Genomic DNA, 13,874 nt, shown 5'->3' with positions numbered 1-13,874 from the left:
CTTATATTCACTGGAATTTAGAAGAATGAGAGGGGATCTCACAGAAACGTATAAAATTCTGACGGGATTGGACAGGTTAGATGCAGGAAGAATGTTCCCAATGTTGGGGAAGTCCAACATAGTCTAAGGATAAGGGGTAAGCCATTTAGGACCGAGATGAGGAGAAACTTTTTCACTCAGAGAATTGTGAACCTGTGGAATTCTCTACCACAGAACGTTGATGAGGCCAATTCGTTAGATATATTCAAAAGGGAGTTAGATGTGACACTTACAGCTAAAGGGATCAAGGGGTATGGAGAGAAAGCAGGCATGGGGTACTAAAGTTGCATGATCAGCCATGATCATATTGAATGGTGGTGCAGAATCGAAGGTCCGAATGGCCTACTCCTGCACCTATTTTCTATGTTTCTATGGAGGGTGGAAGATGGGAGGCCGGCCAGGAGAGCATTGGAATAGGCAAGACTCGACGTAACAAATGCATGGATGAGAGTTTCAGCAGCAGATGAGCTGAGGTAAGGGTGGAGTCAGTCTATTGATTATTTGTGTAATAGTTCTTTAATATATGCAACATAATGTAATTTCTATGAATTTAAAGAGGCATAGGCTGCATGCAAAGTGCTTCACATTTTGTTTCTATTTTGTTTACAAGTATAGGATCTAATGAAGCAAATCATCTTGAAATACTTCATTGCATTATTTTCATATGATGTCATCTTGATAGAACTTACACACAGTTCTTTAGGCAGTTTGCCTTCCTTCCCCCGCCCCCCCCAAAAAGCTCTGGTCAACATGTTTTCATGAAACATGCCCCATTAAAAATAAATGTAGCTGTGTCTCGATATTTCTGGACATTTTTTAATTCTGAATTTTTGTGCTAATCAAGGGAAGGGTTGTTAGTGCTAGGAAATGGAATACAAGGTGAGATGCAGAGTAAAGCATTCTCTACTACATGTCTCATCCTGCACTAATATGATATTTCCCATTTCCCACATAAGACAGAGTGGGGACGAAATTCAGCCTCCCGAAAATGCCTCTTACTGCCGGAAAGCTGCGGCCATGCGGTGGAGTCGAATGGTCGCCGCTAGTGAAATTCTCCTATGTGCTTTTTCCAGCGGTCCCCACTTCCGCCCCGCTGCTGCTGACCCCTCCTAAGTGCGTCATCAAAGTATGCACCGCCGATCTCCCACACCTCAATTGAAATTCACCGTCAAAAGTCTTCGGGCCGCCGAGAGGTGCCCCCGACAGTTTTTTCTGTCGATGCACTGTTTTCAGTGTGTGTGACATGGCTGTGTGGCTGCCATTCAAGGGGATGGTGCACTGCCGTGGCTGCCATTGTATTTTTTTTGTCAGGTCGGCCCGACTATTATGCCCCTGGGTTTGGCCGGCCCGCCAACAGGCAGCCTGGCACCCCCTCTTGGGTGCCAGGCTGCTGGCCCGGCTGAAACACTCACTGGTGGCCCAGTGGACCTAACAGAATCGCAGAGCTCGCAGCGGCTCTCCCTTTTAAGTGACTCCGTCCCACCTCCACTTCCGCCCCTCTACTGTGCTCACCGCCACACTACCGCCCTCATTATGACCAACTTCCGGTCCGCTCGAAGAAAAAGACAAAGAGCTGAATTTCGTGCAAGAGGTCACCTTATCCCCATCATCATCATAGGCAGTCCCTCAAAGCGAGGATGAGTTCACAGGTGTTTCAATAAAGGACCTAATATTCCAAATCCTGAACTGCATCGTGAAGGGTGGAAGATGCCTGTGCTTGGATTTTTTTAACGTGGTGGCCGTTGCACACCAGCCACCACACGGGCTTGACAGAGCTAGGTCCAGTGGCAAGGATTACCCAAAACTAACTGGAGACCAGCTCTGCTGCACAGACCGAGCACTCACACATATCGCAGTGTGGGCTGGCCCATGCTGCCCTTGGGCCCTCGCCTCTTCTAGGCCCCAGATTCATGCCTCTCCTGGGCCCCGGTCACTTCCCTCTATGGACTCTTGCCGCTCCTTCGCCCCTCCTGCTGTGCCTGCCCGCACTGCAATCACCGACCTGGCTTCATAGCCATCACCCTCCTGCAGCAGCATGTGCTGCTCCCTGCAGTGGTATGCCGCTGTACGTTGCTCCCTCCAATGGCCCTGGCCGGCTACTGGTCTTGCAGGCAGGGACCGCGCCGATTTCTGGGCTGGGCCGCCGCACACTGCTCCCTCCAATGGCCCCGGTCTGCTGCTGGTCTTGCAGGCCGGGACCAGCCGATTTCTGGGCTGGGCCGCCGCACGCTGCTCCCTCCAATGCAGCAGCGGTGAAAACACATCAACAGCAGTAGGTGTGACCAGTTTTGGGCGGTGTTGAATTTCTACCCTAGTGTGGTTCCACGAGTGAGATTGCCAATTAGTGCTGAATTAAGTGCAGCTTCATGTTGTAAGTCCATTAGTAACTGGAGGGAGTCTGATTCTGCCCAAATTCATTTCATAGAGGACACTTACTGCCAGCAGACAAAGGAGACGGGACTGAATTTGAACCCAGCTCCAAGAAGTGAAATTCCAGTGTTTAACTCACTGTACCACACAGCTTCCTTTTCTTGCTTTTTTAAATTAAATCTCTCACTGCAGATTGTTCATTGGCCATTATAATGTAAGCGAATGCGAGCTATTGATCACGTCGTACAGTTGACATTTACCATTTATCCCGCAGGGATGACTGACACTTGGAATCCACTTTTAGATGACAACTCAGAGGGCCTCTCTTTCATGGATCTAATCAGCTTCACCTTCCAAGTTGCACAAGGAATGGACTTTCTGGCTTCTAAAAATGTACGTGTGAATTGTTTTACAAGAAGAATGACTAAAGTAGATCCATGAATGCTCTCATTTTACTTTGGCACATTATGTAATATGATTTGGCTTTAGAGTGTAGTAAAGTTGCAATTTTTGTTTGTTTTTACATAGTGTGTCCATCGTGATCTGGCAGCTCGTAATGTCCTCTTAGCACAAGGAAAGATTGTCAAGATCTGTGACTTTGGTCTAGCACGAGACATCATGCATGACTCCAACTACGTTTCCAAAGGCAGCGTGAGTATCAGACAAGTCACTTTCCATCTGAAAATACTTCCTTGAAGAATTCTGCAATCAGAAAGGAAAAAAAAATATACAATGGCTGGTCTGGCTTTAGGAATATTCAATCCTGCTTCGGTCTTAGATCAGCCATTGTATCAACTCCATTATTGCGCTATTGTAGTGACTGCAAGTGTAAAGGCTCCACTATACTAGCAGTCCCATGTAGCTGCGGCAGTATAGATTCTTACAATACCATTGTTTACTCCCCTCTTATAAACATGATAAAGTATCTTGTTAACAATATCCCTTTTAAATGATTATATATCACTTTTAACGTCAACTTGTAGCTTTTCATTTTATATTTTCAGACTTTCCTACCAGTGAAATGGATGGCACCTGAAAGCATATTTGACAACCTATACACTACGTTAAGCGATGTCTGGTCTTATGGCATTCTTCTGTGGGAAATATTCTCCTTGGGTAGGTGTGAACTATGTAAATGATACAATATGAGATGTTAAATTTCCTTTTATCCTAACGAGTCATTTTATATTAACAGCTGTTTGATGAAATCATATTCAATGTATTATCCATGTTTTTGAGAGTAAGGATAGGTAAATACTTTGGGGAGGGTGATCACAGCAGAGCCTGATCTGCTGCTCACCTAATATCCACATCTTCCAACAAGGGTCAGTGTATAGTGATCACGGCCAAGAATCCTAGGCTGCATTTCTGCTTCCTAGCCCATGGCCACTGAGTGCAATTATAGTGGCTACCGATCGCTGGTCTGAGAAAAGGTAACTCAACATAGACCATGATTTGAAACTGGCACATCTGGTCTATATCTTCATCATAGGCAGTCCCTTGAAATTGAGGAAGACTTGCTTCCACTCTAAAAGTGAGTTCTTAAGTGACTGAACAGTCCAATACGGGAATTACTATCTCTGTCACAGGTGGGACAGACAGTCATTGAAGGAAGGGTGGGTGGGATTGGTTTGCCGCACGCTCTTTCAGCTGCCTGTGCTTGTTTTCTGCATGCTCTCGGCGATGAGACTCGAGGTGCTCAGCGCCCTCCCGGATGAACTTCCTCCACTGAGGGTGGTCTTTGGCCAGGGACTCCCAGGTGTCAGTGGGGGTGTTGCATTTATCAAGGAGGCTTTGAGGGTGTCCTTGAAACATTTCCTCTGCCCCACTGGGGCTCGCTTGCCGCGTAGGAGTTCCGAGTAGAGCTCTTGCTTTGGAATTGTTGTATCAGGCATGCGAACAATGTGGCTGCCCAACGGAACTGGTCGAGTGTAGCCAGTGCTTCGCCGCTGGGGATGTTTGCTTGATTGAGGACGCTAACATAGAAACATAGAAAATAGGTGCAGGAGTAGGCCATTTGGCCCATCGAGCCTGCACCGCCATTCAATAAGATCATGGCTGATCATTCCCTCAGTACCCCTTTCCTGCTTTCTCGCCATACCCCTTGATCTCTTTAGCCGTAAGGGCCATATCTAACTCCCTCTTGAATATATCCAATGAACTGGCATCAACAACTCTCTGCGGCAGGGAATTCCACAGGTTAACAACTCTCTGAGTGACGAAGTTTCTCCTCATCTCAGTCCTAAATGGCCTACCCCTTATCCTAAGACTATATCCCCTGGTTCTGTACTTCCCCAACATCGGGAACATTCTTCAGAATCTTATACGTTTCTTTGAGATCCCCTCTCATCCTTCTAAACTCCAGTGAATAAAGGCCCAATTGATTCTGTCTCTCCTCATATGACAGTCCAGCAATCCCTCGAATCAGTCTGGTGAACTTTCACTGCACTCCCTCAATAGCAAGAACGTCTTTCCTCAGATTAGGAGACCAAAACTGAACACACTATTCCAGGTGAGGCCTCACCAAGGCCCTGTACAACTGCAGTAAGACCTTCCTGCTCCTATACTCAAATCCCCTAGCTATGAAGGCCAACATACCATTTGCCGCCTTCACCGCCAGCTGTACCTGCATGCCCACTTTCAGTGACTGATGAACCATGACACCTAGGTCTCGTTGCACCTCCCCTTTTCCTAATCTGCCACCATCCAGATAATATTCTGCCTTCGTGTTTTTGCCCCCAAAATGGATAACCTCACATTTATCCATATTATACTGCATTTGCCATGCATTTGCCCACTCACCTAACCTATCCAATCACCCTGCAGCCTCTTAGCGTCCTCCTCACAACTCACACTGCCAACCAGTTTAGTGTCATCCACAAACTTGGAGATATTACACTCAATTCCTTCATCTAAAATCGTTAATGTATATTGTAAAGAGCTGGGGTCCCAGCACCGAGCCCTGCGGCACTCCACTGCCTGCCATTCTGAAAAGGACCCGTTTATCCCGACTCTCTGCTTCGTGTCTGCTAACCAGTTCTCTATCCATGTCAGTACATTACCCCCAATACCATGCGCTTTGATTTTGCACACCAATCTCTTGTGCGCGACCTTGTCAAAAGCCTTTTGAAAGTCCAAATACACCACATCCACTGGTTCTCCCTTGTCCACTCTACTATTTACATCCTCAAAAAATTCCAGAAGATTTGTCAAGCATGATTTCCCTTTCATAAGTCCATACTGACTTGGTCCGATCCTGTCACTGCTTTCCAAATGTGCTGCTATTTCATCCTTAACGATTGATTCCAACATTTTCCCCAATACTGATGTCAGACTAACCAGTCTATAATTACCCGTTTTCTCTCTTCCTCCTTTTTAAAAAAGTGGTGTTACATTAGTTACCCTCCAGTCCATAGGGACTGATCCAGAGTCAATAGACTGTTGGAAAATGATCAGCAATGCATCCACTATTTCTAGGGCCACTTCCTTAAGTACTCTGGGATGCAGACTATTAGGCCCCGGGGATTTATCGGCCTTCAATCCTATCAATTTCCCTAACACAATTTCCCGCCTAATAAGGATATCCTTCAGTTCCTCCTTCTCACTAGACCTACTGTCCCCTAGTACAATCGGAAGGTTATTTCTGTCTTCCTTCGTGAAAACAGAACCGAAGTATTTGTTCAATTGGTCTGCCATTTCTTTGTTCCCCATTATAACTTCACCTGAATCCGACTGCAAGGGTCCTACATTTGTCTTCACTAACCTTTTTCTCTTCACATATTTATAGAAGCTTTTGCAGTCAGTTTTTATGTTCCCTGCAAGCTTCCCCTCGTACTCTATTTTCCACCTCTTAATTAAACCCTTAGTCTTCCTCTGTTGAATTCTAAGTTTCTCCCAGTCCTCAGGTTTGTTGCTTTTTCTAGATAAATTATATGCCTCTTCCTTGGCTTTAACACTATCCTTAATTTCCCTTGTTAGCCATGGTTGAGCCACCTTCCCCGTTTTATTTTTACTCTAGACAGGGATGTACAATTGCTGAAGTTAATCCATGTTGGTGCATCTGTTCTCCCAGGGGATTTGCAGGTCTATATGGGTCAGTAATTACTACCTTCAGCAGCTGACCCATCCCAGGAACTGATGCCTCCCTTTTTGTCAAGGAAGCACCTTGCCATTACGCTACACCACCTCCCAATGATCTGACCAATATAGCCAGGTCATTGCATGGAGAATTGTGGGCTATTACCCTACTAAACTGTATCAGTACCATTGCCAGTGGACTGCTCACAGTTCAAAAGACTTTGAAGAACTTGTTTTAAGACACTTTGTGAAAGATTTTGTGATTAAATTAGAAACAGATTTGAACTTTAGCTGTATTAAATAGGGTATTAATGGCCACCATATTGAATTATGAATTTTCATTATTTACAGTGTAGATTTTTCTAACTTTAGTAATCCTGTAATCTTCAGTTAATAACTGACCCCTTGATGGAACAGCACATTCAGCTTTACTTTAATTGCTTTAGACCAGTTTTCTGAATGAACCATGGCAACTGTTAAAAGGTCATTTTTATGCTTTTAGTGTTGTATATGAATTGCTGTGCCAGTGCTGTGAAAGATAAGCTCACCCCTCATTGTTTATAACTGGGTTATCTTGTCTGTTCTAGGTGGCACACCATATCCGGGAATGATGGTGGACTCCAACTTTTACAACAAGATAAAGAGTGGTTACAGGATGACTAAACCAGAACATGCTTCTTCAGATGTGTATGTTTCCAGCTGACATACTGTTGGCTTTTAGTTTCTAAAAAAAACAATTAACACGAATAAATAACCATTTGAATTTTAAGTTAAATCTGTGTTTTCTGTTTCAATCCTCCCCCATGTAGTTATGACCTGATGGTGAAGTGTTGGAATAGCGAGCCAGAGAAGAGGCCTTCCTTTACACACCTGGCTGAAATTATTGGCAGTTTGTTACCAGAGAACTACAAGAAGGTATGCCCTGTTGCTTGTTGTACAACACCATAGTTTTAGTTAATAGCAACCACAATGATCAGTGAGGAAAGAACCTTGGCTACTACTATTCCAAAAATGAAATAGTCCTCACTAGATCACAAGATAGATAAAACTGAGGAAAACCATTCACCCCATCTTGGCTCATCCATCCAGAAAGATCATAAATTCCCTCCATTACAATATTGAACTGTTTCTTAAATGTTTTCAAGGCTTTTGCCTCCATGGCTCCATGTCGAAGTCCATTCAGTGTGTCAATCACATGTTGCGTAAAGAAGAACATCCTGATATCTGTCCTAATTTTTCCTTTTACTGGTTTGAACTTATGTCTCCTTGCCCTACTCACAGTTTCTGCACTGCATGCAATGTTGTTTATTTGGTAGTGTCACATTTCATTTAGTGCACAGAGAATAATTTAGTGATTAGTGGAGTCATAGAAAATATTTTATCCGTGAACTGACCTCATGACGACCATTCATTGGGTTATATAGTCCATGACACTTTTATAATACTTTGTGCTTCAAAGATTCAGGCAATTGCTACCATTTTGGACCATCCAGTTAAATAGAAAAAAGGTCTGTTAATGGTAGTATTGTCCTAACAGGTGGAAAGCTACCTGAAAGTAATAGATGATTTGACCAGGCATTTGATTGGCATCAAATAAAACAAATCTCGACACAGGTAGCCCTATTTGCCATTGTTGTCAATCATATTGTTGAATGACACATAGGATGTCTCCCATGGTACAGAACCTCATATTATACAAACATAAACTTTGTTTTCAAGCCCTCTAATTATTTTTTTCTAAATGAACAGAGCTATAAACAGATGAATGATGACTTTCTGAAGAGCGACCATCCTGCTGTTGCTCGCATGCGTGCGGAATCCAATGATTCTTACATTGGAATTACCTACACCAATGAAGATAAAAAGAAAGATCGGGAGAGTGGATTTGATGAGCAGAGGCTAAGTGCTGACAGTGGATACATCATCCCGCTGCCTGACATTGATCCGGTCACAGACAGTGAACCTGGTTCTTCAAGAAACCGGCACAGGTACAAGTATAGCACCATGCACCTTAAGATGAACAATGTTCTAGAATGTCCTAGCGTGGCTGAAAAACCTGAGTTATTTCTCTGTAAATTGGACAAGTCAATCAGTTGGACCATTTTATCATGCATTACAGCTGTATTATCATGCATATCATCAGTTCCCATAATGCCTCACTAACTGGAGCAGAAGAACATCCAGGAAATTAATCTCTGTATGTTCAGGTAGTATTAGGAACACCTTCAGCACGGTGCCAATGTTTTCCAAATTGAAATAGTGCAATAGTGGAATATATATTAGTATAGGGATGGGCAATAAATGCTGGCCTTGCTAATTGCTGGTGATGCCCTTAACCTGAAAATTAATAACAAAAATAAACATAGAGCAAAGGAATTTAGGTGTCCTTGTACACAAATCATTAAAAGCTAGTCCACAGGTCCAAAAATCAATCAAAAAGGCTCGTGGAATGTTTACCGTTATCTCAAAGGTGTTGGAATACAAAAGTGAGGAAGTGATGCTATAGTTGTACAGAACCTTTTACAGACCCCATTTGGAGCATTGCATTCAGTTTTGGGCACCACATCGCAGGAAAGATACATTGGCCTTGGAGGGGGTACAACGTAGATTGCATCAGAATTATAATTGTGCTTAAAGAGTTAAAGTATGAGGATAGATTGTGTAAACTTGGCTTATATTTCCTTGAGTTTAGGCAATTGAGGGGTGATCTAATCGAGATCTTTAAAATAGTAAATGATTTGATATGGCAGATACAGAAAAACTGTCTTCTGGTGTGGAATCCAAAACAAGAGGGCACAAACTTAACATGGGAACTTGGCCAGTTAGGAGTGAAAATAAGGAAGCATTTTTCACACAAAGATTGGTGGAAATCTGGAATCCTCTCAGGGAAATAATGCATGGCATCCTAAAGGAAGGGGGGGGGGGGCGAAGGAAACTTAAAAATCTTGGTAATATATATATAGGAGCTTTCAAGACTGAGATCAATAGATTTTTGTCAGGTTAGAGTATCAAGGGATATGGAACAAAGGCAGCTAAATGGAGTGGAGATAGAGATCAGCCACAATCTAATAGAATAGTGGAACAGGCTTGAGTGGCTGAATGGTCTACTCCTGTTCCTGTAAGCAGGTGCAGGAAGAAAAATAAGCAAAACTACTAATATGCCTTCAGGGGAGAGTCAGAGAGGTGCATCCTGGTGCTACCTTAATAATTTTTGTTAACTAGTTGTAATGATGTTTTGTTAAAGGTGAGACATTGTAGGGCGCATCAACTAGAAGTTGCAAGATATATTCATCCTCTGTGGAGATGTAAGAACACATCTCCAAACTAGCAGCTTTCAATCCATGAAAGACCCATTGTAGAAGTGCTACTTGTAGGTTAGTTCCATCCCTAATACTGGATTGCTTTAACATTTAGCAAAATATTATAACAATGCAATTGTTTCTGTATCTGATGGGTATTCACTTTCAGTTTTCACACAAAAAATTATAGGGAAACAGTCTGGAATATATAGGAAAGGATCTTAGTCACCAAAGGAATGGGAGGACAGTTCATCATCTAGTTCTGTTTAAATGTTCAGAGAAAGCACTTTTTAGCTTAAGTCAAAAAATGTTTATGGAATTTAAATCTATATTTTCCTGAGTGTTTAAGTTTCCTTTTCCCCCTTCCTTTAGGATGCCATGCTGATTTAAAGTGCAGGAAGCAGTCTGTTTCCTGACCTCTTCAAATGCCATTTTATTATCTGTTGCTACTCGATAGGTAAAAGCAGCCCAGGAAAACTTTCATTATTTTTTGTCGCACCTGGGGGTTTGGGAGCTCACTATCGAGTGTATCATGACACATTAACTGTGTCATGCCAGTCTATGGCTCAGGACAGGGCACACCAGCTGATTGCGCCACCAGGATATTGGCATATATTATTCTTGCTTGCCTTTTATTTTGACACTCCTTTTCCGTTGCAGTTCCCAGACATCCGAAGAAAGTGCGATAGAGACAGGTTCCAGCAGCTCGACTTTTATAAAGCGCGAGGATGAAACCATAGAAGACATGGAAATGATGGATGATGTAGCAATCGAACCCTCAGACCTCGTGGAAGACAGCTTTCTGTAACCAGTTGCATTTATTGTGGGAAAATAAACTGCATCCAAAACAGACATGACCTTCTCTATAACCACTTTTTGAGGCATCCCCAAGGAGAGAACTTTGAAGCGGGAACTTGATGGTATATCTTAAAGCAGAGTCCAACTTGGAGAGAAATCCTGGGAAAACAATATGATTCCTATTGTAGTACATATCATGTGCGTATTTCAGTGCATTATTTTTCTATTATGGTACTCTCTATAGTGTTTTTTTCATGTATGTGCACAATGCCATCCCCTTGGACTAAACATAAGGCCATACAAAGTTAGTTGTGTGTTTCAAAGGCCCTTTGCTACATGGAAGATGGTTCCTTTATTCAGATAATTGACTACATTTATTACTTTACCAGACTGCTTCGTATGAACATAATGATAACCATTACTAAGAATGTATGCTTTGTACCTGATGTTGTATCATATCATTATCTCTGTAGCAGTAGAAAGACAATGACTATATCTCTCCCCAGGTGGGTTACAATAAGTTGTTTGTCATTGTGTTGAAACCCCAGTGCACATCATCATCAAACACGTGTTCTCTTCAGTGCTTACTTCCTACTCATTATGAATTACGACATTTATTTTGCAAAGCACAATTTTTGGAAGTTATTACATGTAAAGAACACACTGCATCATTGCAAGATTCTACACGTGAACATTTCAATTGTTCGTGCAAATTCAGGAAAACCATTGATGCACAAAACACCAGAAATGTGCAGTAGACCTATTGCAACCTACATTTAAAAGCTACGACTTTGGCATCCACTATTGTTACTGGTCCAGTGGATTGAGCCAGCGGATTGACCTGTTTGTTAATGCAACTGCTATAGGATCGAAGGATTTACCGAGCGTGGAAAATTGATGTGGTCGACCAGCTGTACATGACCTGGTAGGATTGTGACGAAGGTATGTCAGGAGTAATGAAGAGGATTGTTGCCGAAGAAGATTCTCTTTCAAGTGAGCTGAAAGAAAAAGCAAAGTGTCTCTGGTTTGAGCTGGGAGCTGATGGATAAACCTGGCAACAGATGAACTCTTTGCTTTAAGTGGAAACAAATGGTACCCACACTGTAAGGCCCAAAATTCTTGGAGAGAGTCCCTGTTCACAACCACTTCTGCAATTTGAAGGAGGATGCCACAAAGCACAGAATTCAATTCTGTAAATTCAGTCCTACCGACTGACATACTGAAAGTTGATTGGTTTCAAGGCACTGTAACTTGTTGATTGATATCAAACTGGATTTATCTACCACCAGTAGGCGAAGGCCCAATAAACAATCCAGGGTCAGGAGCTGGAGGAATGAAATTTGATGGTAGTAGCTGGTTAAAGAACAGTATGTGTTGATTTATGTTGATAACTGGTTTATATGCTATTTGCTGGCATTTACAAACAGCAGGTTCCAGGTACAACAAGAATCATTAAGTTTTGTTTGAGAGCCATAAGCGAAGGCCTTTATAAACCATCCAGGATCTGGATTAAGTTTTCTGATTTTCTGCATACATACGTAGTGTGGAAACTTCCAGAGCTAGTCATTAGTTTGAAACCTTTTGTGAAAATATCTGTCAACTCAAATCAATTAACAAACAATAGCTATATTTATATAACCACTTCCTAATCTATTGATTATCAAGTTTTCCCATGTGAATGACTGTATAAATGTTGTAACTGAGAGAGGCTCGAGGACCAGTGAGCTCCACATTGGGTGTTGCTCATTAGTCATTTGGCTTATTCTTAATTCAGGGAGCCACTGCACAAGTGCATCTATTTTTGATTGAACAAAGTGCATTAATGAGCCTCCCCAGCTCTAAAGTGTATTGACTGTCAATAATACATCATTGTTACTGAGCTTTTTATTTTTGTATTTTCATGCATTCTGACATCCGGGATAAAACTGCCATTACTGCAATACACAACAGCCAATAGGTGGAACTGATGTACTTTATCTGCTGAGATATTAACATCCTGTAAAATAATACATTCCATAGCACATTATATTTCATGTATTAATTGTGGCATTATAGAACAATTACAAAGGGAAACTGACCACAGCTAACTTTTCCAACTGCTTTCAGTTGTCAAGGCTCATATCCTGACTTCAGTGATATTACACATCTCCTAATGCTCTGACCAATGTTAGAAATCACAAAATACTTTCCTCCATATTCAGCATTTAAAAACAAATCAAATATGATAAGTGACAATTGGAACACTAAAATAAAATGTAAGATAAAATGTAAAGAGAATAATTTTGCAGGCTATATTGTTCAATGTTTCAATTCAAAGAGGGATTTCAGACAATACCTTAATGAACAAGTTAATGTAGCAGAACAAATTGATGTAGCATTGCCTAGGAAATATGACCTTATCTTTGAATGGCTTGAATGTTAAAATGTGGTTAAACATTGATCCAATGGTCCTACTAAGTGACAAAGGATATTGGATATATATGATGATGTTATACATCATTTCTGTATATATATATATATATATATGTATTTCAGTGTAGTCATCTGAGTTACTGCCATACATTTATGTCTAGCTGTATCACTGCCTATGTTTATATTTTTGACTGTGATGTACTCCACAGACACGTTACATGTTGCACTTTTGAATGTCTAAAAAAAAATTATATTTTAAAATGTTAAAAAAAAGTAAAAAGATTTCAAAGGGATCGAATTGTGAATGCGTGGCTGAACTGTATGTCGGTTAAAGTCTCGAACATTTTATTATGATGAAATTACACAAAGTTTTAAAGACCTTTTTTTAAAAAAATTCTTTATGTTACGTCAAATACACATTGTCTAAACTCAGAATCTCTATTTCAATAAATTCAGATGAATTTAGTCACTGGGTTTGTACCATCTTTCCAACAACAACAACTTGTATTTATATAGCACCTTTAACGTAGTGAAATGTCATAAGGCGCTTCACAGGAGTATTATGAGATAAAAAATTTGATACCGAGTGGAATAAGTAGAAATTAGTGCAGATGACCAAAAGCTTGGTCAAAGAGGTATGTTTTAAAGAATGTCTTGAAGGAGGAAAGAGAGGTAGAGAGGTTTAGGCTGGGAGTTCCGGAGCTTGGGGCCTAGGCAACAGAAGGCATTATAATCAGGGATGCTCAAGAGGTCAAAATTTCCCTCACTCTTATTGTAAAATTGATGTTATACTTACCCATTTCTGATCATCGCACCATTAGTAAGGTTCTTCCGTAAAACCAATGCTTGAAATCTGTAACAGGCAACTAATTGTGACTG

The 13,874-nt window shown here is 41.5% G+C and overlaps 1 protein-coding gene across 6 annotated transcripts in view; it reads left to right on the top strand.

Moving 5' to 3' along the window:
• Window positions 1-13,427, top strand: part of pdgfra (platelet-derived growth factor receptor, alpha polypeptide) — a 71,285-nt gene extending 57,858 nt beyond the window's left edge. For all 6 annotated transcript variants that reach the window (XM_070870011.1, XM_070869980.1, XM_070869985.1 and 3 more), the window contains 7 exons: window positions 2,684-2,802; window positions 2,938-3,060; window positions 3,414-3,525; window positions 7,074-7,173; window positions 7,296-7,401; window positions 8,236-8,474; window positions 10,446-13,427. In XM_070870011.1, the coding sequence (XP_070726112.1) occupies window positions 2,684-2,802; window positions 2,938-3,060; window positions 3,414-3,525; window positions 7,074-7,173; window positions 7,296-7,401; window positions 8,236-8,474; window positions 10,446-10,593 (947 nt within the window). In that variant the 3' untranslated portion in view covers window positions 10,594-13,427. The remainder of the gene's footprint in view (window positions 1-2,683; window positions 2,803-2,937; window positions 3,061-3,413; window positions 3,526-7,073; window positions 7,174-7,295; window positions 7,402-8,235; window positions 8,475-10,445) is intronic.
• Window positions 13,428-13,874: the final 447 nt, after the last annotated feature.

The sequence above is a fragment of the Pristiophorus japonicus genome, chromosome 2 (assembly GCF_044704955.1).
Source record: "Pristiophorus japonicus isolate sPriJap1 chromosome 2, sPriJap1.hap1, whole genome shotgun sequence".
NCBI classification, from domain to species: Eukaryota; Metazoa; Chordata; class Chondrichthyes; family Pristiophoridae; genus Pristiophorus; species Pristiophorus japonicus.
This window is presented reverse-complemented; position numbering and strand designations above follow the sequence as displayed.